General features: G+C 37.7%; 2 protein-coding genes across 2 annotated transcripts in view; one reads left to right on the top strand and one right to left on the bottom strand.

Moving 5' to 3' along the window:
• Positions 1 to 20,822, bottom strand: part of BORA (BORA aurora kinase A activator) — a 27,673-nt gene extending 6,851 nt beyond the window's left edge. Inside the window, exons 1-10 of the mRNA XM_077767854.1 lie at positions 20,670 to 20,822; positions 19,125 to 19,292; positions 17,333 to 17,439; positions 14,317 to 14,362; positions 11,162 to 11,243; positions 7,665 to 7,730; positions 6,485 to 6,541; positions 5,851 to 6,077; positions 5,148 to 5,280; positions 2,061 to 2,668 (exon numbers count right to left, since the gene is read on the bottom strand). Of these exons, the coding sequence (XP_077623980.1) occupies positions 2,061 to 2,668; positions 5,148 to 5,280; positions 5,851 to 6,077; positions 6,485 to 6,541; positions 7,665 to 7,730; positions 11,162 to 11,243; positions 14,317 to 14,362; positions 17,333 to 17,439; positions 19,125 to 19,292; positions 20,670 to 20,807 (1,632 nt within the window). The 5' untranslated portion in view covers positions 20,808 to 20,822. The remainder of the gene's footprint in view (positions 1 to 2,060; positions 2,669 to 5,147; positions 5,281 to 5,850; positions 6,078 to 6,484; positions 6,542 to 7,664; positions 7,731 to 11,161; positions 11,244 to 14,316; positions 14,363 to 17,332; positions 17,440 to 19,124; positions 19,293 to 20,669) is intronic.
• MZT1 (mitotic spindle organizing protein 1) overlaps positions 20,495 to 24,677 on the top strand; it is an 18,550-nt gene continuing 14,367 nt past the window's right edge. Inside the window, exon 1 of the mRNA XM_077767855.1 lies at positions 20,495 to 20,643. Within this exon, the coding sequence (XP_077623981.1) occupies positions 20,574 to 20,643 (70 nt within the window). The 5' untranslated portion in view covers positions 20,495 to 20,573. The remainder of the gene's footprint in view (positions 20,644 to 24,677) is intronic.

Below are 24,677 nucleotides of genomic sequence, written 5' to 3'. Positions count from 1 at the left end.
TTTATGATTCCTCTATAAATGCTCTGGAAAAAAAAAGAGGTAGTGAGGAAAAGGGAGAGAGAAAAAGAAGTTAACAATACCTTGAAGGCCAAGTTTGACTCTAAGTGCTTTTTCATGTAGGAACCAAATTGAGAAGCTAAAATATATAAAGTGGTTCTAGTGTATTTTTCCTGACCAATGACCCTAGAAGTCAGGAGAGACATTATAGACATAAAAACATGAGCAGATGATTGTATTTAATTTGGGGTCATTTAGAATCCCCCTGTGAGTGTTAAACTTTAGCATTCCAAAACAGACAGCACTAGAGCATTATAGGGCGGGAGGTGAATTAAATGAATGGCTACATATAAGGTGGGTGGGAGAGTGGCCAGCACACAGAAGCACTGTGTCCGTGTTAGCTATTGCTAGGAGTTAGTCCAAACCTGAAGCAAAGAACATGAACTCTAAAGCCATACTGCCAGGATTAAAATCTTGGTACCACCACTTATTAGCGATATAGGGAATTTACTTAACCTCTCTGACCCTCGGTTTCCTCCTCTGTAAAATGGGGATCATAGTCCACCTACTTCATAGAGTTGTTGTTAAGATTCAATAAATTAATACACGTAGAGTACTCAGAATAATGGCTGGCATACAGTAAGAGCTACAAAAATGTTAAATGTTGTTACTATGAAATGGCAGGTGAAAACTGCTTTTCTGACCATTTTAAAGTTCTCAGCTCAAAGACTATGGCAATTGGGGTCCCTGGTGGTTCAGTCGGTTGTGCATCGGACAAAATTTCAGCTTAGGTCATGATCCCACGTTTGTGGGATCGAGCCCTGCACTGGGCTCCATGCCGAGTGTGAAGCTTGTCTAAGGTACTCTCTCTCTCTCTCCTCCTCTGACCCTCCAACACACCCTCTTGCTCGCACTCTTTCTCTCAAAAGACAAACAAAAAAGACTATGGCAATTAATGGAACAAATGTCCTTCTGAATGTAAGTGCTGGCAGGGAGGCTGGGTGGCTCCATCAGCTAAGTGTCCGACTCTTGATTTGGGCTTGGGTCATGAGATCACGGTTCATGGGTCTGAGGCTTGCATACAGAATTGCACTCACAGTGTGGAGCCTGTTTGGGATTCTCTCTCCCATTCTCTCTGTTCCCCCCCTTTGTGCTCTCTCTCTCTCAATATAAACAAACGTAAAAAAAAAAAAAGTGCTAGCTATGAAGTTGCTTTTTTAATGAATCATGCTTTCCTGTTGTCAGATACTGCAAATAGGAAATGTGTGATTACATGAAAAATGTTGTTTTGAATGTTTAAAATTACATGTTTAATGTTTAAATGTTTTAAATTACATTTAAAAATGTACAAATCATTTTTAAAAAGTATAAATCATTTTTAAAAGTACATAAACATAGAAGTCCTTTAAATTCTATTTTTTTCTTCCTAAATCACATAAAGGGAAACCAAAACTACTGAAATTCTACAAGACAAATACTTTACCAGGAACTGAATCTCCCTGGCGCTAGCTCCACGTGAGGGAGAGGAGTCCCGAGCGGTTGCCTGACCCTAGAACTCTGTGAAGACAGAGCAGCTTGATTTCTGTTCTGCTGTCATCCTTTCCTACTCCAAATAAGTATCAGTCAACGTGAATATTAAATATGTACCATCAGCCCAAATTAAAAAAAAAAAAAAAAACGAATCCTCTCAGTATCACCATGTATTGATATTTTTTAAAAATGTTACATAATGCTACAGTTCTCACATTTAGAACAATTTTTTTAAATGTTTATTTATTTTTTAAGGAAGAGAGACAGAGTGCGAGTGGGAAAGGGGCAGAGAGAGAGAGGGAGACACAGAATCCGAAGCAGGCTCCAGGCTCCGAGCTGTCAGCACAGAGCCCGACCTGGGGCCCGACCAGGGAGACCGTGAGATCATGACCTGAGCCCAAGTCAGCCGCTTTAGGACTGAGCCACCAAGGCACCCCTGCTCACCTTTAACCCGTTTTCTTTCTTAGTATAATCTCTGAGAAAAACAGAGTAGGGGAGACCGCAAAGGACTGCAGAATATTAAATGATCTTACCTGAATGTTACTGCTTTCACAAGGAAGGACGCTGCTTTCCGCAAGAGGTGACATGCATATATGAGAGTTTTCAATACTGAAGGCAATCCCAGTCACAAAATCAGTCATGGGCAAACTCCCATTATCAACTGGCTCCTTAATCCAAGTGTTCTCGTCTGCTATCTCTATAGGATCAACCATATCCACCGTGTTGTTCTCCTTCTCAGTTTCAACGTCTTGCAGCAGCGCGAATTCTCTCTCGGAAGTGCTGGACTGATTCTGCGTGATAGACATGGCCGTCACTACTACATGCGTGCCATGTGAAGTGTCACTGCCCAACTGCCGCAGGTGTACTCCGGTGTCCATGGCTGGGGATGAGGCATCCGTGGGAGGAAGATTCACCTGATCTTCTTCATCTTCACTGTGAGCCTCAAGAGTGAAGGGTATCCGAATCAGTGAGGTCCGATACTGAGCACCACCCGTACACATTTCGAGTCTCATAGGAGACCAATTCTTAATCGGTGAGCAGCCATCTATATAAGGACTTCTGATACATGGATTAGTAATTCCATTAGAATTTGTTGTTCCAGATGAATTATCGGGAGAATGAAAAGCAAACTTCCTTTGTTCTAAAAGAATGGAAGGGGAAAACTACATCATAAAAACATACAAATGGAAAAGACATTACTAAATGGTAATCATGTTTTAATGCCAGAAAAAATGGATTTCTATAACACTGTACTATTTACTCAAGTGAAATTTAGGTGTTAAAAACAACAGCACAAATGAATGTGTCTCTTTAAGTAGGAATTCCTATGGTACTTACTTTTAATTAAACAAAATAATTAGCTCCTTGAGAATTATTTCCTCATAAACATATTGCTACTATAATAATGTTGTATGTGAATGTTATGTTCACATACATTATTATAGTAGCAATACTGTTCATACACAAAGAAAATACTGAATATATCAACTGACATCTACAAATTAATAGCTGTGTCTGGTAAATGAAGTATGTAAAAACCTTGTGAAATACTATAAGCAATTTGTTAAAAGGCAAGCAAAAAATTGTAAGATAATATTTGTAATAACAAAGAATTTAATGGGGTGCCTGGGTGGCTCAGTCCGTTGAGCATCTGACTCCAGCTCAGGTCACGATCTCATGGCTCGTGAGTTTGAGCCCCGCATCGAGCTGGCTGTCAGCACAGAGCCTGCTTCAGATCTTCTGCACCCCCCCCCACAATGCTCTGCCCCTTCCCCACTTGTGCCTCTCTCTCAAAATAAACAAATCTTAAAAAAAAAAAGGAAAAAGGAAACCAAGAATTTAACAATGATAATCAAAATGATAAAAATGCCTTACAACATAATACTTTTTTTTTTTTAATATTTTTATTTACTTCTAGGAGAGAGAGAGTGAGAGACAGCGTGAGCAGGGGAGGGTCAGAGAGAAAGGGAGTCACAGACTCTGAAACAGGCTCCAGGCTCTGAGCTGGCAGTCAGCACAGAGCCCGATGCGGGGCTCGAACCCACGAACCGCGAGATCATGACCTAAGCGAAAGTCGGACGCTTAACCGACTAAGCCACCCAGGCGCCCCAACATAATACTTCTTATAACTTCATTGGCTTAATAAAAACAAAAATTTTAAAAGATGGGCAAGGGGCGCCTGTGTGGCTCAGTCCGTTAAGTGTCTGGCTTCGGTTCAGGTCATGATCTTACGGCTCGTGAGTTTGAGCCCCGCGCCGGGCTCTGTGCTGACCGCTCAGAGTCTGGAGCCTGCTTCAGATTCTGCATCTCTCTCTCTCTCTCTGCCCCTCCCCTGCTCACACTCTCTCTCTCAAGAATAAATAAACATTAAAAAATTTTAAAAAATAGGCAAGATCCCATAACTGATCCTCTCACTGGTAAATAAACATACAAAGTGTTCAGCCCCACAAACAATAAGAAATATGGAAACTAAAGCAGTAGAAAGCATTTATTCAACAAAAATAGTAAAATATTAAGAATCCCTCCCCCAAAATAAATGGTCAATAAATATTCAGAAAGAGTTCAATATCATCATAATCAAAGATACAAAAGTAGTAAGAGACATTTTTGTAATATACCAAACTAGGAAACATTACAAAGAATGGTAATACCAGTGTTTCTAGATGGGAGAAACTGGCTTTTTTACATACTATTGATAAAAATTTCAATTGATACAACCTTTTATGAAGACAATTTGATAAGATGCATCAAGAGCCTTAAAAACATTCACCCCTTTTCACCAAATAATCTACTTCTGAAAATTTAACCAAAAGATACAAATATGTAAAATACAATGTATATAAAAAAATAATCAGTTTTTTGATAAAAAAAATTAGAAACATTTTATATGTTATCAATGGTTGAAAACAAATGATACATCCATGACATGGAGTTTTATATAGTGATTCAAAATCTTTGTTTCATACAATAATAAATGATTTCAATGACCTATGAAATATTCATGATACAATGCTCTGTTAAAAAAGCAGAATACAAAACTGTGGTGTGTATATGCCTATCTCCACATAAAAGCACATGTGTAAGTATATAAAAGTACACGTACATACATAAAGACTAACAAAAGTAGTTTTTAGGTTTCCAATTTTACTATGAAGAGCTTTTGATTATTAATAATTTTTTTAAAAGAAGCTATAGCTTTTTTCAGAGATACTGACATAGTGTGAAGAGAAATATGTAAATTTCCACACACTATACCTTAAAAACCTTACTCACATGTATCTTTACAAAATATGAGTATCTGATTACCAAAGTCTGAACCTACAGGTCAGAAGGCGTGCAGAAACCAACTGCACTCTAAAATTGCCATCTTTCTTTGATCTCCTGTATAAGATTGCTTGACATAAATACTGCTAATCAGATTACCTGTGTTTAATAGTAGCTTGGTGAGAATCCAGTTTTTGAAGGTAAATTGTTCCTTTTATAAAAAAGCCAGTTTCAAAATTTTAGAAGGTAAGTGGTCATTTAGAACTCTATAGTTAGAACAAGCTAACAAAGAACCTCTTTAATAACAACTGTTAGTAACATGAAATTTCAAACAGCTATTTTATTCTGAGACATACCCGAGAGTGGAGTCTTTCCTATTTGAAATGCAATTGGCGAGAAAGTGGGTGAAGAAATAGGGGAAGGGCTGGTTATACTTCCCAAACTGTATTTTTTTGTGCTACCCTGAATAGGGCTGGACGAAAACTGCCCCTGTGATAAAAATAAATAAAGAAAATTACATGGTTCTCTTTCTCAATTTGTTATATATGCCATATGTTATTTATCTTCATCTTCAAAACACATTTATAAAGTAGGTCATATAAACTTTGGTCGTCCACCAAAAGGCAAGGCATCTCGTAACAAGGACAATTAAGAAGACCGTTACAAAACTTTTGAAATAGAGTATGTTAATCAAAATAAAATATAAATGCAGTGTTTAAACAAACCATTCTATTTCATACTAGCAGCTGTTTATGAACGACTCTAAATTAATTTGCTCCATTAATGGCAATCCAGTTGTGGGATACTGAAAATCTTACATAGTTCAGCAAACAACTTACGCTGAAATTCCTGGAGACTCATGACAAATCTGGTCATCCCGTGCACCTCTAATCAAAAACGGAGTCTGACCAATAACACTCCTGACTAATGACAAAATGTGAACTAGTCTACTCCTCATGAAATATAAAATCCAAGGTAACCATTCCTGGAGTGCAAAATGAGCATTGAGGTCCGTCTCATAGCAAACTAACCACCACGTTTAGTACATACACTTCTTACCGAACTTGGGGTCTGCACAGGGCTCCTACACCGTACAGGAGATAAATCTATCGAATAAAAAACCTCAAGTGAGGCTTGAGCACCACTGCGAGGACTTCTGGGAGAAGCTGGAGGTAAGGAGTCAGAAATACTTCCATTGCCATCTAAAAATAGCTTTCTTCTGAGGGATGAAGAACTGAGGTTTCCAGGAGACTGATCTGAAAATTCATCAGCTCTAAAATAGTCACCTATATTTAATGTTAACAGAATAAAAGGCAAAGCGAGTCATTTTGAAGGGCAATTATGCTTCAGTTATATGATTTTTTAAGAAACCAGCATGTACTGTATATCTGAATTTTGTTCAAAAAAGAGGGCAAGGTTTAATTGCATATGTGACGTTGGAAATCTGAAATTATTCTTTTTTGAGTACTTCACGATTAGTATAGGTAATACCAATAAGACATGCCCACGAATAGTTTGTCTATTGTAAAATTCATTATCACAAAAAGGCTAATTAAGGCCATGCTACAAAGGAGAAATTTCAGGATGGTTCCCCCACTTCTTTAGAGAAACTGCCGCCTATTTCCATTTACGAAAAGCCATCAAAATAAAACCTATTTAAGTTATTAAAGGTTTAAACAAATACAATACTTACCTAATACATTTTCTAAATTAAAATCCACAGGAAGAGACAGCAATGTCTGACAAGCAGCTGGAAGCAAGCAGATAAATAAATACAAACACAGATAAATCAATGCAAGCATATTACATGTAATTTAGCACGTGCTTCCCAATCAACCATCTCCCCATGCTGTTCCAGCCAAACTGAATTATTTCATTTACGTGTTCTATTAAATAACATGCCACCTCTCTATAAGCAGTTTCTCCCACTTTCCAACACGGATATAAACCTGTTAATGCCCAGAGTTAACTCCTGGTTGTACTGTTGGTGCTGGAATCAAAAAAGAAGCCAGCGTAAGGCGCCTGAGTGGCTCAGTTGATTCAGCATCTGGCTCTTGATTTCATCTCAGGTCATGATCTCACAGTTCATGAGATCAAGACCTGCGTTGAACTCCACACTGACAGTGCAGAGCCTGGTTGGGATTCTCTCTCCCTCTCTCTCTGCTCTTCCCATGCTTGCAAGCTCACTCGCTATCTCTCTCTCTCTCTCTCAAAATAAATAAATTTAAAAAGCAGCAGCAGCAGTCGCCGCCAGGCTATATAGCTAGCTGACTCTTCAACAACACGGATTTAAACTGCATGGGTTCACTTAAATGTGCATGTTTTTCAATAAATACAGTACAGCACTATAAATGTATTTTCTCTTCCTTAGGATCTTCTTAACATTTTCTTCTAACTTGCTTTACTCTAAGAATACACTACATAGTACATATAACATATAAAATGCATATTAATTAACTATGTTATTTTAGGAAGGCTTCCAGTCAACAGTAGGCTACTAGGAGTTAAATTTGGGGGGAGTCAAAAGTTATATATGTACTTTTGACTGCATGGGGGATTGGTACCCCTAACCTCCCAGTTGTTCAAGTATTTGGGGTAGATTTCCTAATATTCACACAGTAAGAAAAAAAAAATGCTGTCAAAAACCCAAAATCGACTCACATGCTTTGAACAAGAAAACAACACACTACTGCTACTGCTAAAACTGGCAGGATTTATCTACCCTAATTATTTTTAAAAATGAGCTTTCCTATAGCTCCTTCATAATTATACAATTTCAATTCCAGAGTAAAATGTTATCACACAAACCGAATTTAAAATCAAATGTAGTTTAATGTGGAACATTCTTCATTTTAGATTATATTTATACTCACCGTTGCTTTTCTCAGCATGGATGGTCAGCTTTCTTCCAGTTGGAGATTCACTAGTTATGTTAATACCTGTAAAACATTGTAAGTGTCATATCTTACATTTTATATCCTTACTTTACTTTAGGATTACTTTTTCCAAAATAAAAAAAATGAACAGAGTGAAAACTTTTATTTTTACAACACTTTAAAATTAAATATCTGCATATATAATAATTTGGCATGTTTCTGTTAGTTTTTTAACTTCGAAGGACCATAAAGATAAAACTTAAAGGGTTACCACAGCAAATAAGGAGGCACCAAGTAACAATTTTTAGGGAAAGAGTAATGGTTACTCTCCATTATGTTAACCTTAAAAGATTGAGGATGCATGTTATCCTATCTCAAGGTCCTCAAGTCCTCTGCTGCTTAATGTTTTTGCAATATGGGTTAGATAAACTGAATTAAAATGCCAGATCATTTCGACAAAACCTAAAATTTGATAAAACCATGCTCAGTTTTTTTTTATAACAGGAGTCAAAAGTGAAAATATTTTTTTTAATTGAAAATTAATGACTACTAAGTTTCGTAACTTGAAAATCACCAGATTAAAAAAAAAACAAACACAATGGAAGAAATAACTAATATAAACAAAATAAAAGGAAGGAAAATGCACGGAGAAGGAAAGAAAAACTCCAGAGCTTAAAATAACATTACAGAATACAGTAACTTAACAAACCTAAATAAATAAATGGGTAAATGAGTAAGTAGGTGGACGGGCAAGTGAATTAAAGTCTCCTACTAAATGCCGTTAAGAATAAATAAAAAAAGAAATTCTACATTCAAATGCTTTCTATGATGTAAGCAGTGTGACCTTCTATAAAGCAAATGTAATCAAAGGCACTATGCTGCTGAAAACCCTCTAACGCCCTTCAGGCTAGGGGTCCACACACGTTCGCTTCATGGAAAGCCCTTCAAAACCTTGTCTCGGTCTCTAGCACACTTGTCCTTCACCTAAACACTACTTATTTGAGCATCTTAAAAAAAACAGGATCTCGGGGTGCCGGGGTGGCTCAGTCAGTTAGTTAAGCGTCTGACATCAGCTCAGGTTCTTGAGTTTGAGCCCCACATTGGGCTCTGTGCTGACAGCTCAAAGCCTAGAGTCTGCTTCCGGATTCTGTGTCTCCATCGCTCTCTGCCTCACCCCCATGCTCACTGTTTATCTCTCAAAAATAAACATTAAAATTTTTTTAAAAATAAACAAATAGCTTCTCTCTCGCATGTAGGTATTTCTCATACTACTCTGATTTTCCTCCCTCATTTGTGGAGTCTGGCTAATTTAAGTCTCAGCTTAAATTATCTTCCAACAGCATTCCTCCTCTGACCTTCTTAGATTAGAAAGATACCTACTGCAGCATTATCACACTTCTCAAATCTATTACAAGTGTTTCTTTGGTTGTTTCCCCCTACAAGGACTTATTAAATAAGCTTAAGAACACAATCAAATAAGAAAAATATGGATGGATTATCTGATTACATCAAAATAAGAATTTCTATGCAACCAAAGACATGAAGAGCAGAAATAGCATACATATGGCAGAATGAGACGGTATTCCAAACATTTAGAACCAATATAACTATGTTATACAAGGTGTCTTAGACATTAACAAGAAAAAAGACAGAAAATCCAATAAAAATATGACCAATAATTAATAGGTATTTTACAAGAAAGAAAATTTTGAACATCATTAGTATATGAAGAGATGAAAATTTCAACAATCATTCAGAATGTCAAACAACCCATAGGAAAGGGAAACCTTTGAAAGATGTTTAATGCTAAATGTTGTCAGGGATGCGGGTACACAGAAATCCTAGGCATGGTTATTGGTTGTGTGGACTGTGCAGTCATCTGGAGAGCGGGGGGCACTGCATAGTCAAAACAGGAAAGCACACAGCCTACACCCTAGAAATTCTCAGCCTATGTATGTATTCTAAAGAAAATTTCACTGAAGTCCATAAATAAAAACACGAGTATATTCACTGAAGTGCCTTGCTGCATAAGTATTAGTAAAAGTTAACAGTCTAAGTAAGCCAAGTTGAATAAACAAAACCATTCTTGCCTCTGAACACAATATAAAGACCACATAAGAAGGCTGATTCATCTGTTCAAAAACCCAAAATAAAAGTAGTGTCTATGAAAATGTTATCTTGGATAGAAATTTTAGGGCTGGGAGGGGCATTAACAGATAACTATGTCGTTCAATTCCTTGGTCTAAAGACATTGAATAATTTGGTGCAGGTCGCCCTACGGGTTTCCAGGAGCCGGAGGTCTCCATCGGCTGCTGCACGCTACCTTCAGTTTACAATGGCTGAGAATGCAGAATTCAACTGAGGACGCCTAGTTTTGAATCCAGGCTCCACCACTTCTATCATCTTTGTAATCCTGAACAAGTGCTTTCACCTTTCTAAAACCAGGCTTTCTCATCTATCAAATGAGGCCAATAACACTATCTGCCTCAGGTGAGCTGCTGTACAGAATTACTGAGAGCACTTAGCACTGTAGGGCACATGGCAAGTGCTCGAGCCATTTTACCTATTATCACTGTGTTTTTGATAAAGAATGGAACAGTCTCTCATATACTGAAAGCGTAATTAATGCACGCTACAAAGAAGAGTGGGCAACTTCACTGAAATGAACCTATATATATAATACTCGAACATTGTTCACAACTCAAAGGACAGTGAAAGCAAATAGAAGATAACCATTTCCTGGGAGTGGAAAAATATTTGAGAGATTCCTGGCTTATCCTTCAATTTCCTTATTAATTTTGCAGATAATCAGCTATATTCTTTTGCTCTAGAGAGCAGGTGTCCATAATTCCTCTACCTTTATAAGCAATCAGGAAATTAGCACAAAGCAAAGCAATTTAAGAATCTCATTATAGAAATTAACCTGGAAACTGGGCAGAAATCACTAACAATTCAGTTGTTTATTCAATACCAACTATTTCTTCTTCAATGAATTCTCTACAACCATCATAACTGATATCCGTAACGGTCATGGAAAAAAGTTAAATCAGAATACAATGGTCCAAAGTAAGGAATTCAGTACATTTCAGTCACATTTTAAACTGTAACCTTTAAAAAGTTTATTTAAACTTTATTGCTCATGAATGAGCAGGGAGGGGCAGGGAGAGGGGACTCTGTGCATTTGACAAGTCCATACAACTCTATGTTATGCTGTGTTTCAAACTGTAGCTACCATCTGTCACTATACAATACCATTACAGCATCACTGACTGTATTCTCTATGCTGTGCCTTTTATTCTCATTGCTTATTCCTCATTCATTACTTGGAAGCTTGATCCTTAAAAGGTTAAATCTTCTGGTATCCAGAAACCTAATGTGTATCAAACTGCTTACCAAAGCAGACAAGTGGACACTTTATCATATACTGCTTTATATTCAATGAGTTTTATGATTCTATGATTTTGATATATTCATGTGATTTTTAGTACACTCACATTTACTGGAATGATACTCTGAAAGCTGTTTCCCTTCATGATCTGTCCAAGGAGAGGGTACAATGACATCTTTTGTGAAAAACTAGAAAAATTAAAGTCATACAATTAGGCATGAATTCCCCCCAAAATATAAAAAAGTACCTGTTATTTTCAAATAATCAATAATCACCAAACATGTTACATAGACTTTATAGTTACATTTAAAAATTTTAATACTTAAAAGCACAGATGACCAAAAGTGAAATAGAAGAAACAAAGTATGTATAAAGAAAAATGTTAATATTTCAGCCACTTAAATTTAAAACTTGCGAATTAATCTAAGGGCATTAATCATAGAGAAAATTATTTTTAATTCCTCCTAATATGGTTGGGGGGAAGTAGGGATGACAAAAGGGAGGATGAAGAGGAAAGAAATAAGTGGAGACAGATGTATACAGGTACGCTGTATGAATGGTGTGCTGGAACTGGCTTATACTGGCTCTCAAGATCTCTAGTGAGTTTTCAGCATCAGTTGTTAAAGCTAATGTTTAAAACTTGTAAAGTTACAATTAAATAAATTATATCAAAAGTAATGAAGGTAATAAATACCCCAACTCATTACTTGCTAATTATTTTACACTTACTAGTATTCAGGCTCTTGATTAATTCTTGATTAATTCTGTCTTCTGCATCAGTACAGTGGAACACCCACATATACTGGTGCACCACAGCCCAAAGCTTCTCATCCAGTGATGTCACATCAGTAACTCAAAACCGGCCATGGTTGGAGTATTTACATTACAGACAGCAGCAACCACTGAAACTCACACTCTTTCCATGACCAGAGGACCAGTGGGTAAACATTAACCCATACACCACTGGCCAGTGTACTCAAATGGAGATAAAGCATTTGGATACATATCTTTCCTTTTTTCATCTCAGATAGAAAGAAAAGAAAGCTTAATATAATATTTTTCCCTTCCTTCTCTGTTTTGGAGGAAATTCAAAACATTTTCTTTTCTGTATTTTTTTTAAAGATGTAATTTTTTTTTTAAGTAATCTCTACACCCAATGTGGGGTTCCAATTCACAACTCTGAGATCAACAATCACATGCTCTACTGACTGAGCCAGCCAGGCACCCCTGAAAACATTTTCTTTTTATTCTGTCGCACATATGGTAAAGAACTAACTTCCTTGACATGAGGAAAGATGTAAAAAATGAAGGGGAGGTGGCAGAGATTATATGATACATACAATTCCCAGAAAAAAAATATAAAGAACCCATAGACTAATGAAGCAATGTATTTAGTTGACTCAGAATGAAAGACATACAAATCCAAATTAACAAGATGAAATTTTTAAAGTGATAAGAATAACACAAATTAAGAGGTTCGAAAATAGTATCAGATATGAGAAAACACAAAGTAGTATAAAGTGGCCTGGAGTAAAAACTGTTAGGACCTTTTGGGAGGATGGTATGGCAAAATTTACCAAAACTAAAAATACAAAGCCTCTGACTTAGCAAGTATGTTTCAGTTACACAAAGATATGTGTATAAGTAGATTCAGTGAACCATTATTTGTGATAGAAAAACACCAAACACAACCTAAACATCTATCAATGGGAGCGGACTTAGATATGACACATTCACACAAAGAAATACTACACTGTTACTAAAAATAAATGTGCTAATAATAAAAATAAAAAATAAAAATAAAAACTATTAATAAAAAATTTAACATTAAGCTAAAAAAGCAAAATGTAAAATAAGAGAATGATGATCCTATTTATGTAAAACTGTTAAAGGCCATTTGCTATTATATATATAAAATTAGTCTGAAAGTATAAATGTCAAGTAGTTACTTTCAGGAAGTAAGATGGGAAAGAAGAAACTCTTCATTTTCATTTTATAATTTTTCTTTGAAGTCTAAGTTTGCTGTGTTTTGTTTTTACAACATACATGTATTTATTCTTTCAAATACTTATACATTTGAAAATATTTCATTTATTTCATGTATTTGTTTCTGATACACTGATCCTAATCTTCATTATGAGTTCATTTTCTTGTATTTTCTACTGAATTTCCCTTTAAAGTTGAGGATTCTAAAGGGAAAGCGTATTTCCTAAAATGTTGGGAAATGGGAACCAGTCTGAGAATATCTCACTGGGGTGGAATCAAGTGGTTTGATAAGAAGGCAAATTCTGAAGTTTCTGGATAAAGAAGTAAATAATGTTTGGGAGCAGTACAGGACATGAAACGGTTTTTGAAGAAACAGACTGTATCTGAAACACAAAGGGAAAATACCGGCACTAGAAAAATAAGTGCAGGAGGGGCGAGAACATCACTGGACCTCTAAACATGGCATAGCTGAAGTCTTTGGGGTGCAGAAGGGCCAATACAGCTAATGAATAGAGGGGGCAGGGGGGCTAGCATGGGAAAAAGGAAAAATAAATGTTGCCGTGACATAAAGATGTTCTGAGAAATAACTAGAGAAATAATCCTTGCTTACGCTCTAAGAGAAATTCATCAAAGCAAAAAGCGAAAATAATCCTTGCTTACGCTCTAAGAGAAATTCATCAAAGCAAAAAGCAAAAAACTTAGTTTATTATTTTTATTTAAAAAACTGCCACAAACCCTATATTTGTAATATACTTTTTTTCTATTTTTCAGTAAGGTATTTTATTTCATGAAATATACTGTATGTCTTAAAAATTCAAAGAATTAACAACGAGAGAGAAAACCATTACCAACGCCAATCTAGATTTTCGAGGTCTGAAAATATTCAACTTCCTCTATATAAACGCTAATTTGAAACTGAAGTTTGTGCTCATCAGTATTCTGGAGGCACAAGGAAGACAAACTGTGCTAGGCCCTGAGAATGAAAAGATAAACGAAGTACAATATTGGCCAAAAAAATAATTTAGTCTAGGGGAGAGAAGTACTAAACCAATCATTACATTATTGTAAGCGCACTAGGAGAGGCACTGGAATAGATGAACAACATGGTCTTATGGGCGCACAGAGGACAGACGGGTGCTTGACAAGGCTGGGGACAGGCCAGGCTGGTGGGGATCTGGAATGGTAAATGATTGAAGGAAGTCATCCTAAAAGAGGTGACATGCATGCAGAATTGATGCTTAACTGGCTTAATGATCAGTAACAGTTTTAAGTTACCTCTTCAATGGCTTTTTGTCTTTTGTCTTCCACATCTTTATCTATTCTATACAGAAATAAAGAAGAAAAATAACCATGCCATTACTTCAGCTGATTGAACATTTGAAATAATAAGCTTTCAAAGAAATACTTTCCTTCTGTTGAAAACTGGCAAACATTAACCTCATTTTAAAAGAAAAACTAGTGTCTTATCACATTAGTAAATGTCAGTATTCAGATATTTGGCAGTGTGCTGTTAGGCTTACCTCCCTCTTTTCCATTCAGTGTGAATAGAATAGTATTTTCTTTTAAAGGGCTTACATTGCTATAATTTTTAAATTATTAGTAACAACATAAAGCAATGTGAATAAACTCTGTCCTCTAACCATCACAAACTAAGAAGTATTTCATTCCACAGAAATCTAAAAATTGTCCAAATTCTTTTTCTTCAAATACAGTACATTTATCATAGCCATAATTTTAGAATGAACTCTTACTCTGAAATTTTAGAAGAAACTATCATCCTCACAGTTCTGAATAAAGAGGCAAAATCTTAATTATGAAATAAAATACTATGTAAAATTCTGTCCAAATGATTTTTTTTCCCACTTTGATACAATATGCAACTACAGCAACACAGATTTATCACCTATAAGATTTAACATAACATGTCGGGTCTCAAGCACCAGGCGCAGACCTGCTAAGGACTGAGCACTTAGCCCTGGAGGACCACATCTTTAATCTGTCCCAGGAGAGAACATTTGCTTTCTGTCAATAAATTAGTAAAACACTTCTTCTTTTTACAATAATTTATTTCCTCTCATAATTTTTCATGTATATATTTTTTTGTGGCTTAGCAAACCTTATATAAGAATGTTGATTTCAGACACTAAAATCAAATGAACTTTTCAAGTAAGGGAATTAGGAGAAAATAGATTACAATGATAATCCACACATCTCAGATTGCACACCACCAGTTCTGGGGGGCAAATAACTCAGTTCTCTTTGTCTTATCATGAACACAACCAGGTCAAAATGACAGTGCATAATATTAACAACAGCATACAGTATTTGGTAAGCTTTGATTTAATATTACCTCATTCAGAAACATTTTGCATATTCAAATGCAAAAGTCAAACAATGCCAAACATTCAGAGGGACTTTAAGAACCTGAAATACTCAAAAGACTGCTAGAAGCAGTGAAGATCACTTTAGGCAAATACTGTAGAACCTGATCATGGAAGGTTCTAAGAAGTCATTCAGGACAGAGTATCCCAACCATTATATCACAGAACATCAGGTTACAGGAATGCCATCAATGGGTACTGAATCAGGGAGGGCCTTTTGAGGATTGTTCACCTCCTGTATGGACAGACTCATTTGCTTGCACTCGTTTGTCTTACAGTTATCATTTTTTATGTGTAGCAGTATCAAAAGGGTGGGAAGCAGTAAAATTGGGAACTCATATTAGACAGGAAGAGACACTGGAAGCCACTGCTTGTTTCTAAGAATGAATCAATGGGTTTTGTTGAGAATGTATTCATTATTCTTGGTAGAAGCCAAAACCATATATTGAATTACAATAGTAAATTAAAATTTGGGTCTTTACCACTCTTTTTCCCTCTTTTGTATTACAAACCTACCTACTGGAATGCACCAAGATTCTTTCCATAAACCTACCTAGACAATACATCATTTATTAATAAGGATGGAAATGTCATGTCACAACTTTGGTTAATTATATTCTTGACTGTCTAGATCAGAAATAATAGCCTATATACTACATCAGTATTCCTCAATGTGCTAAATAAATACCTCGTAACTGATAGATAATAGCTGTCCATGGTTGAATATGCCAAGAGCAAATAATAACGCACATACTTTGTGTGAAACAAACAAAAAATATCAACTTAATTTGTAACTCATTTGCTTTTATTCTTTTCACCTCTTCAAAAGTTATATTTAATTAAAAAGCCTTTTATGCTGTCCCCATTCTCTTCCCTTTCTACTACACTTTGGATGGACATTAATTGTGAGTGAATGGTCATCAAGTTACTAAGCCAAGAGAGGAAGGGGTAGAAAATCCAGACAAATATTTGGAAAAACATCTTAGCATGTGTGCACTTTTGTGTGACTGAATTCTAAAATTAAGGGGAAAACAACTGTCCATTATTGTGGACTGACAACACATGTACCTTGGGGCTGAAAAATAAAAGCTGGTCTTACCAGGACTCCATTTTTTCAAAAAAAAAAAAAAAAATCACACTATGAAACTGACATCAACAAGAATCCCCAAAAACTATTAACAAACACTGTTATTTATAATTACAGATTACAGTAAATCAGTCAAAAAGCTAGGTCTGTTCCACCAAAGACGTGCATGTTCTCGCTACACCGGACATCATCCTGCAGCACAACACGCAAGTCTGAGGCACTCTAGGCTTAGAAACGTACGTAACAAGTTAAGGCTGCTCTGATTACTAGGTTGACTTCAGCACAATGTAATTCAGATCCCTAAGGGTCCTATATCAAAGCTGGATAATGTCTAGAAAAGCTCTCTCTGTTGCTAATGGACACCCTTTCATTCAATGTGTTTTAACTTGGTAAAGGGATTTTAGGCTTCCCCAAACACAGATGGCAATGAAAGCATTTTTTGCTTTACCGTACACCACCAAAAAAATAAAACAATACAAAAATTAATGGGAGAAGCCACAACCATGTAGAAAGGTACAAATTTCAAAATGTTTTTCCTTCTACTAAGTGTTGGAAAGCACAGCTGTCCCATAAGTAGCAGAGGAAGATTATCTCTTAAAAAAAAAAAAAAAAAAAGGATTCCTACTCAGGTTTAGAACTGTTAGCAAGTGAATTTTCTTTCTGGATATAATTCTTTGAATTCACTCTTCATTTAGATACACTAAATGTGTATCAAAGTTTTTCCTCCTGATGTCTTTACATATAAATATATTCAACCATTGGAATTTCTGATCTCTCTTTGAGAGTATGTTATTACACTTAAACACAAGAAAGGAAGACTTACCGAGAATGACTTAAGTATAAAGCTTGACGATGAATGTCTTCTGGGTCTATTTCTACAGGATTTATTACAGCTAGTTGATCAATAGACCATCTAAATTTCCCTGGAGTCTTAACAAAAGAAAGTGAACCTATGAGTAAAAGCAAACTAAAATAGTTCAGCAAAATGCTAACAATTGTCAGCTTCAAAAATAATGTGAATCATTATAATACAAAAGTATTTTAAAGATGGTATTTTAAAATTTGTTTTTACCACCAAATTAAATAGCAAATGGTAATCGAATCACATAAAATCGAGTGGACTATCTTCCGTTTGGGTGATTTTTAAAAGTACATAATAATGGAAAAAAGCCACAGAAGAGTAATGAAGATATAGAAATTTCACAATTAATACTTGTCAGTGATGCAACATGCCCAAGTAAAAATCTCTTAATAGAATTGTCATAATTCTTTACTTTCATTTAAGAATGAAGTGAAATTAAATGAAGTCCTAACTACAGAAGTGCCTACAAAAGTTCATAAAATAGTTGATCCTTAAAATAATTATGAATGGTAATCACTGTTGCTTTTCTGTATTCAACTATCCAACTGAACCAAAAATTTATCCAAATCCTAATCTGTAATTCGGAATGCATTTTTGACAAAATCTGGGCTGAAAAGCCAACATGCCACACATTCCGGCTTTGAGGATTAAGTTGCAGCCAATCCATTATTTATTCTGTATTAACATATAACTAAAATTTAATACAGTTCAATAAAAAATTATGAGGTCAGATTCATGACTCATACTACATAACTTAAAGCTTTCCTCCACTTGCTCTTTGTTTAAACTGGTATGAAAGCGTAGCATAAAGAGCCACGCACTTGGCAGTTTTATCTAGGTAATTTACTAGGTTAAAGATCATACTTCAAAAGAACTCCAGTGTAGCAAATAACAGTAGAAATAAGTTAGAGTGATGAAGTCTTCCCTAATCTCCAAAAGAGCACTTTCCCTTCCATATCACCCTTGTGTTTAACCACTAATCATGGCACATATATTGTTTTGATGCCCCTAGCTTAGTTATGTCTATTCCTTTAAGAGTAGAGGTTGGCTTCTACAATCCACAAGCTAAAAATGGTTGGAAAAACTAAAAGAATATTATCATTTCATGACGTGAAAACCACATGAAATTCAAATGTCCATAAAGAAAGCTTTATTGAAATACAGCAAGATCTCATTGTTTACATATTGCCCATGGTTGCTTCTGTGATACAAGGCAGAGGTGACTAGTCATAACAGCAACAAGATGACCTGCAAAGCTGAAAATATTTACTGTCTGGTCCTTGACAGAAAAAGTTTGGTGACCTCTGCATTAGAATACCCGCTTCTTGAGAGTTTGTGTCTGATGACCCTGACTTGTTCTCTTTGTCTAGCACTTTATCGAATACACTGCAGCACTCAAATAGGTTTGCTGAATAAATGAGAATAATTAGAGGACATGGCTTCTCCTGGGATATGGCATTAGTTAATATCTCATCAGTCATACTATCTAGCTATACCCCGTTGCAGGAACCCAACATATTATCTACTGAGTAAAAAAAAAAAAAAAAAAAAAAAAAACCCCAACAAAAAAGCCACATACCTAACTTATTTTTAGCCCAGCCACTGTACTATAGTGAACATTACAATCCAAAAAGCACATTCCAGATATATGTGCTCCATGATAAATTTCTCCCTTAACTTGTTAAGAAAGAGGCTTTACATTTAAAATAATTTGTAAATACTAGTTTGTAAATACTAATCAAGAATAACTTACTGGTAATTTCGTTGATTTAAAAACAGAAGGACTGGAGAGAGTTTGTTCATGGAGATTACAATAATCACCAGGACTTTCGAAAGGATTCAAAACTGGGATCCTTCCTGGAGTTTCCGGTGTTATTTGCATTTTTGATTCCTTGACATCTCCCATAGCACAGAGACAAAACTAAAAAGAAATAAGTATGGAGAATAAAACTACAAAGTTCCACATTCACTGGGACAACTAAAATGTATTCAACAAACATATTTCGCAAAAAGAACTCAAAATCTAACGTTTTTTTTTTAAAAAAGTATACATTAGAAAGAGGTATCACATACGTTTTCTAAATTGATCCTCAAAACAACCTTCAAAGCTAGAGAGGTATGGGACTAGTAATACGATTTTGCAGAATTTAAGCTCGAAGAAGTTAAGTGGGATATAAATAGCAGTCAGCCGAATATGAACGTGTTCAGGTCATTCGAGGCAACTAAATCAGCAGACACAGAACTCTTTTCAACGAAAGGACTCAGCACTTCGAACACCCTTCGGATATCCCAGCAATTACCTATTAAACTGCAGTTACTAAACAACAGTTATTCACAACAAGCCAATACGAGACGAGGAAGTGCACGGGTGCCTTTCCTGCACATCAGTTCCAATCAAAGAAGTATGACTGATGAGGGCTAAGAAATTAACCGCCTTTGGTTGCCTCTCCTCAAACATCGTCCTTTAGCTAAGACTCCCAGCGTAGAAGGCGAGACTGCACTGCTTCCAGTCATCGGAGAATAGGACTATGGAGCAGGAATCCACTTCTGGGAAGGCTGAAGCAGCTGGCTCCGTCGGGTGAGAAGCAGGAGTGGACACTCACGCTAGTGTCACCCCCAACCCTACGCGATCATTCCTTGGAGCCCCCCCACCCCCCCACCCCCGGCACCTATTCCCTCGCTGCTTCCATTCACCCCGGGGACAGTGGGCAGGTGGGTTCTGAGAAAGGAAAAGTGATCTCTCCAATTCCAGACAAGAGGAAAGGCCAGGGACTCCAGAGAACATACCTAGTGGTGTGGGTAAAAAGGAAGCCCCCCTAAGAGACGACTCCAGGGCGCTCCCGAGGGGCCAGGCCAGCTCCCACGACAAGCACAGACTCTTTAACTCCCCGCTTCCGCGCTGTCTTAGGCCAACCAGGGCACGGGCCTTGTGGGGAGCTAGCCAATCGGGTCGCACCGCTGTTCGCGAACCAACCAATCGCATCGAGGCCGCGTAGTAAATTCGAATGGCAACTCTCGCTTCACATTCCGCGCTGAGTAACGAGGCTCCAAATTTAAATCAACGCAGCCTCACGCTGGCGACGAGCGCGAGGGGCGGAGCCTGCCCGGCGTGAGCTGGGGACGCGCGGTGTGATTGCCCAGGAGAAAGGAAGGCGCTCCAGTTCCGGGTCAGGCCCTTTTCCCGCCTCCCTCGGCCTCCGCCATGGCGAGTAGCAGTGGTGCCGGGGCGGCGGCGGCGGCGAATCTGAATGCGGTGAGGGAGACCATGGACGGTGAGTACCCGTTTCGCCCCTTTTACCTTGTCTCCGTTTACCGCAGCCAGGCCTTCCAGGCGGCGGTGAGCCCAGAAGGACTTTAGGTCCATTTCCTGCCCCAAACGGTATCTTTGAGGGTCCTCCCAAGGGACCCTCCAGGGCCGTAGGGCTGATGGCCGCATCCTTTTAGAGTTGTCTCTTCGCTCTTGCGTAGTTTGTCGCGCGTACGACGTTGGGGCCCCCACGTCACCCCGGCACGCGCTCTGTCTTTCCCCCAANCACCTACCCCCTCCTGCGCCAGACCTGGTGCTGAGTGCCCCTTCCTTTTCGTCCCGAGCGAGGACTGTCTTCAGGACTGTAAGCCCCTTGCGGACAGTGGTCTTGTGTGTTTGGTCACCGCTCTGTCCTTTGTCTCTTAGCACTTCAGTAGGTGGTGGTTAAGTCAACTCCTTCGTAATTGCTCTCTTTCGTCCTGGAGCAAGTGACGCCGGTGTCTGAGTCTCCGGGTGTGTTTCACCTGTTTTCGCGCCCGGAGGCAAGCGGGCGTAAAGCCTACGCACACGTGCTGGAAGTGTCTTCGAGTTACGCTCTCTCTACTCTCTGCCGGCTCTGCCACTTTGTACTCCCGGGGGTGAGTTTAGACAAGCTACTTAAACATCATTGAGCCTGCTTCTTTCTTTCTTCTCTGTAAAAGGAGATCACTTCCTCCCGAGGTTATTGTGAATATTTATTAAGTAAGACAGCCGGGTAAAGGCGTATCGAAGGTGATCGATCCAAAGGTAGTTACTATTAGTTTTGTTATATTACGTGCACATCCCACTTGTAGCATCCTTGGCCTCCTTTTCATTCGCGTCCACCTGTGTGTGTTTGATGGCTGTTAAACGTTGCGGTTTTGGCATTTTCCAGCGGATACCGACATCAGTCTCCATCTTTATTGAGCCCCAGCTGTGTGCAGTTCTAAGTAGTGGTCAGCCTTCCCGCTGTGTCTCGGGTCGGCTTCGCTGGAGGGCTCCACTTAGTCAGCCACTCCTTCTAGGGGTTCTGGCTTTTTCTGCACAGGTTGCTGCTGCCTTTTTAAAGAACTACTTCTATTATTAAAATCTTTGCATCGAAGTTTTTACTTACCGAGTATCTATTTCGCTGTTTCTCTGAAAAACAGAATTTCGTTCTTAACATCATATTTAGCGTATTTCGCATTCTTTCTCCATGTACCACAACATATTAGTTTTATTTTGTAATAGGACTTAAATACATAAGAAGTGGTATGTGTATAGCATTACAGGTTGCCCTGGCTATGGGAAAGCAGAGCCTNATGACCTAAGTGAAAGTCGGATGCTTAACCAACTAAGCCACCCAGGCGCCCCCCCATGAAACCTTTCTTAAGCTGAAATGGTGTAAAGTGAAGAACCAGTTAGTTTTAACTTACATGGAAAATTTTTTTGAGTGTTCTCCAACCCAAAAAGTAATCTTTCTTAGGCTTTTCTGATGCTTTAAGACACATGTTAACAGATGCACAAAAGAAATAAAGCGCATGCGCTCCCAGTAACAGTTCAGAGCTCTGGCCGCTTGATGGTGAGATGTTGAGTGGAATTCTTGGGGAAGGAGCTTAGCAGTGATACTCCAAAGGCTGCGGTTCTATGCTGCCAGGACTTGGTGCAAACAGGCACCGAACACTATTTTCACTTTTTGCCTTGTGTGTGTGTGTGTTGTTTTTTTTTTAAACTCATCTTTGATTTCTTTTGGTTAGCAAAAATAGCTACTAATGTAGATCTTTCGTAAAAGCTAAGTGGAGATGAACTTTCAAAACGTGGGTGATGCTTGTTTTTGTTTTACATCTTTGCTTGGAAGCCAGTGGAATGGAGAGTAAGAGGCCCCACTTCCTTTCAGTTTTCTTATATTAGCTATGCTCAGGTCCTTATTTATATGGCCATAGAATCCCATTTGAATGGAAAAGTCACATTTTATTTCTGGTGGAATTGTCAAGTACAAATGAGAACTGATTGTATTGCGTCAAGATTTTTCCTGAGAGAAGTGTGTGTAAAATGAAGATTATTGAAAGTGTAAGCATGTGAAAAAGTGAAGAAATGACAGATTTTTTTCTTTGAAGTTTATTTACTTTTTTCTTTTATAGTTTATCATCATGTTGGTTTCCATATAACACCCAGTGCTAAAGTTTATATTTACTTTGAGAGAGAGAGAGAGAGCTGGGGAGTGGCAGAGAGAGGAAGACAGTGAATCCCAAGCAGGCTTCACACTGCCAGCACAGAGCCCTGTGCGGGGCTCAAACTCCTGAACCCTGAGATCATGACTTGAGCTGAAATCTAGAGTTGGACACTTAACCAACTGAGCCACGCGGGCGCCCCATAAAGTGTCTTTATTGAGAGAGAGCGCGTGTACACACGCAGGGGAGAGGGAGAGAATCTCAAGCAGGCTCAAGCCTGACACAGAGCTCAAACCCACAAGCAATGAGATGATGATCTGAGCCAAAATCAAGAGTCAGACACTCAACTGATTGAGCCACCCAGATGCCCCTGACAGATTTTTTTTAAATAAAAATTCAAAGAGAGGTTGTGTGACTTTGAGAGTGCTGCTCATCTACCTACAGTTGGCCCACAGACCTCAAGATAGAAAGGCCCCAGGTTGGCAATGGTGATCCATTTGTTAAATGTGGCAGCTAGGGACTCTTGTGTCCGTCCATTCGAAGTCTAAAGTGACAGAAAATTTCTGCCATCATGCCATAATTAGAGCCTTAGACAGTTACATAAAATGTGAAGTTGATTTATTACAAAGTTAATAGAAAGTGATAATTTCCATGTTGTCCCTAATAATTGAGACACAAAAGTAGACACACTGACACACTATAAATAATTGATCACACACTGAAAAAAGTTTATATGTTGTCATTTTATAATCCCACCTTCCTTTACATTCATTCCCAGAAATAAAACTTTAGCTTGCCCAAGGGACTAGACTGAACTACCTAAATAACATTAATATATGAAACTCTGTTAATGTGGGGTTTCCCTGTATTTAAATCTATCCATGAGAGCCAAAAGTTTTTGAGTGTGACTTCCCTCTTTCAAGATGTAGTATATTTCTCACCTTCTTACTACTTCTCTCCCGTCAGTACTAGAGTCAGCTAACAGTAATTTAATATTTTAATGGATCTGAATGATGTTAGGATTGTAGAACTCAGCTATAAATAAACATTTTTATTTTTGTTGTGAAATAAAAGCATTTTGATGATGAAACTTCAGAAGCAAGTAGACTTCATAATTTATCTATGTGGCTCACTCTGAAAGGAACCTGACTGATTCTGGTCCTAATTTAGTATATGGTCTTGTATCAGGCCCCTTCTCTCATTTTTAGTTTCTTAACATTCTCTCTCAGATTCCTTCTTCAAAATGTCAGCCTTTTGGGGATGCCTGGGTGGCTCAGGTGCCTTAAGTGTCCAACTCAGCTCAGGTCGTTATCTCACAGTTCATGAGTTTGAGCCCTGCATCAGGCTCTGTGCTCACAGCTTGGAGCCTGGACCCTGCTTCAGATTCTGTGTCTCCCCTCTCTCTCTGCCCTCCCCTACTCGTGCTCTGTCTCTCTTTCTCTCTCAAAAATAAATAAACATTAAAATTAATTTTTTAATGTCAGCCTTTTCAACTACCCCCCCCCCATCCCCACCCTCCAGTGTACTCAGTGACCTCTTTTGCTTTTCACCATTTTCAAATTTTATATACTCTTTATTAATAGTTTCATACTTCGGTTTTATTTTCCTATATTTGTCTTATGCCTCCAATTACTGCTAGTAATTATGTTTTTTAATTATTGTGTTAAAAATGAACCTCTTTCTCTTTCAGTGTAGTGCTGCTTTATTATATACTAGGTAGTCAACTACCTAGTTGTTAAGAGAGTTCACCTTGTACAAGGCAGTGTCAGTGAAACAGATGGATAGTCCCTGCCATCAGTCTGCTGGTGGGAGAAATAAACTTAGCAATCATTTTTGCTTTCTTTCACCTTCCCTGCCTTCTTTTCTTCATTAAGCTCTTTTAGTTCTTCCC

The sequence above is a fragment of the Crocuta crocuta genome, unplaced genomic scaffold, assembly GCF_008692635.1.
Source record: "Crocuta crocuta isolate KB4526 unplaced genomic scaffold, BGI_CrCroc_1.0 scaffold115, whole genome shotgun sequence".
Classification (NCBI taxonomy): Eukaryota; Metazoa; Chordata; class Mammalia; order Carnivora; family Hyaenidae; genus Crocuta; species Crocuta crocuta.
The sequence above is the reverse complement of the archived record's forward strand: the minus strand, read 5'-3'. Positions and strand labels throughout refer to the sequence as shown.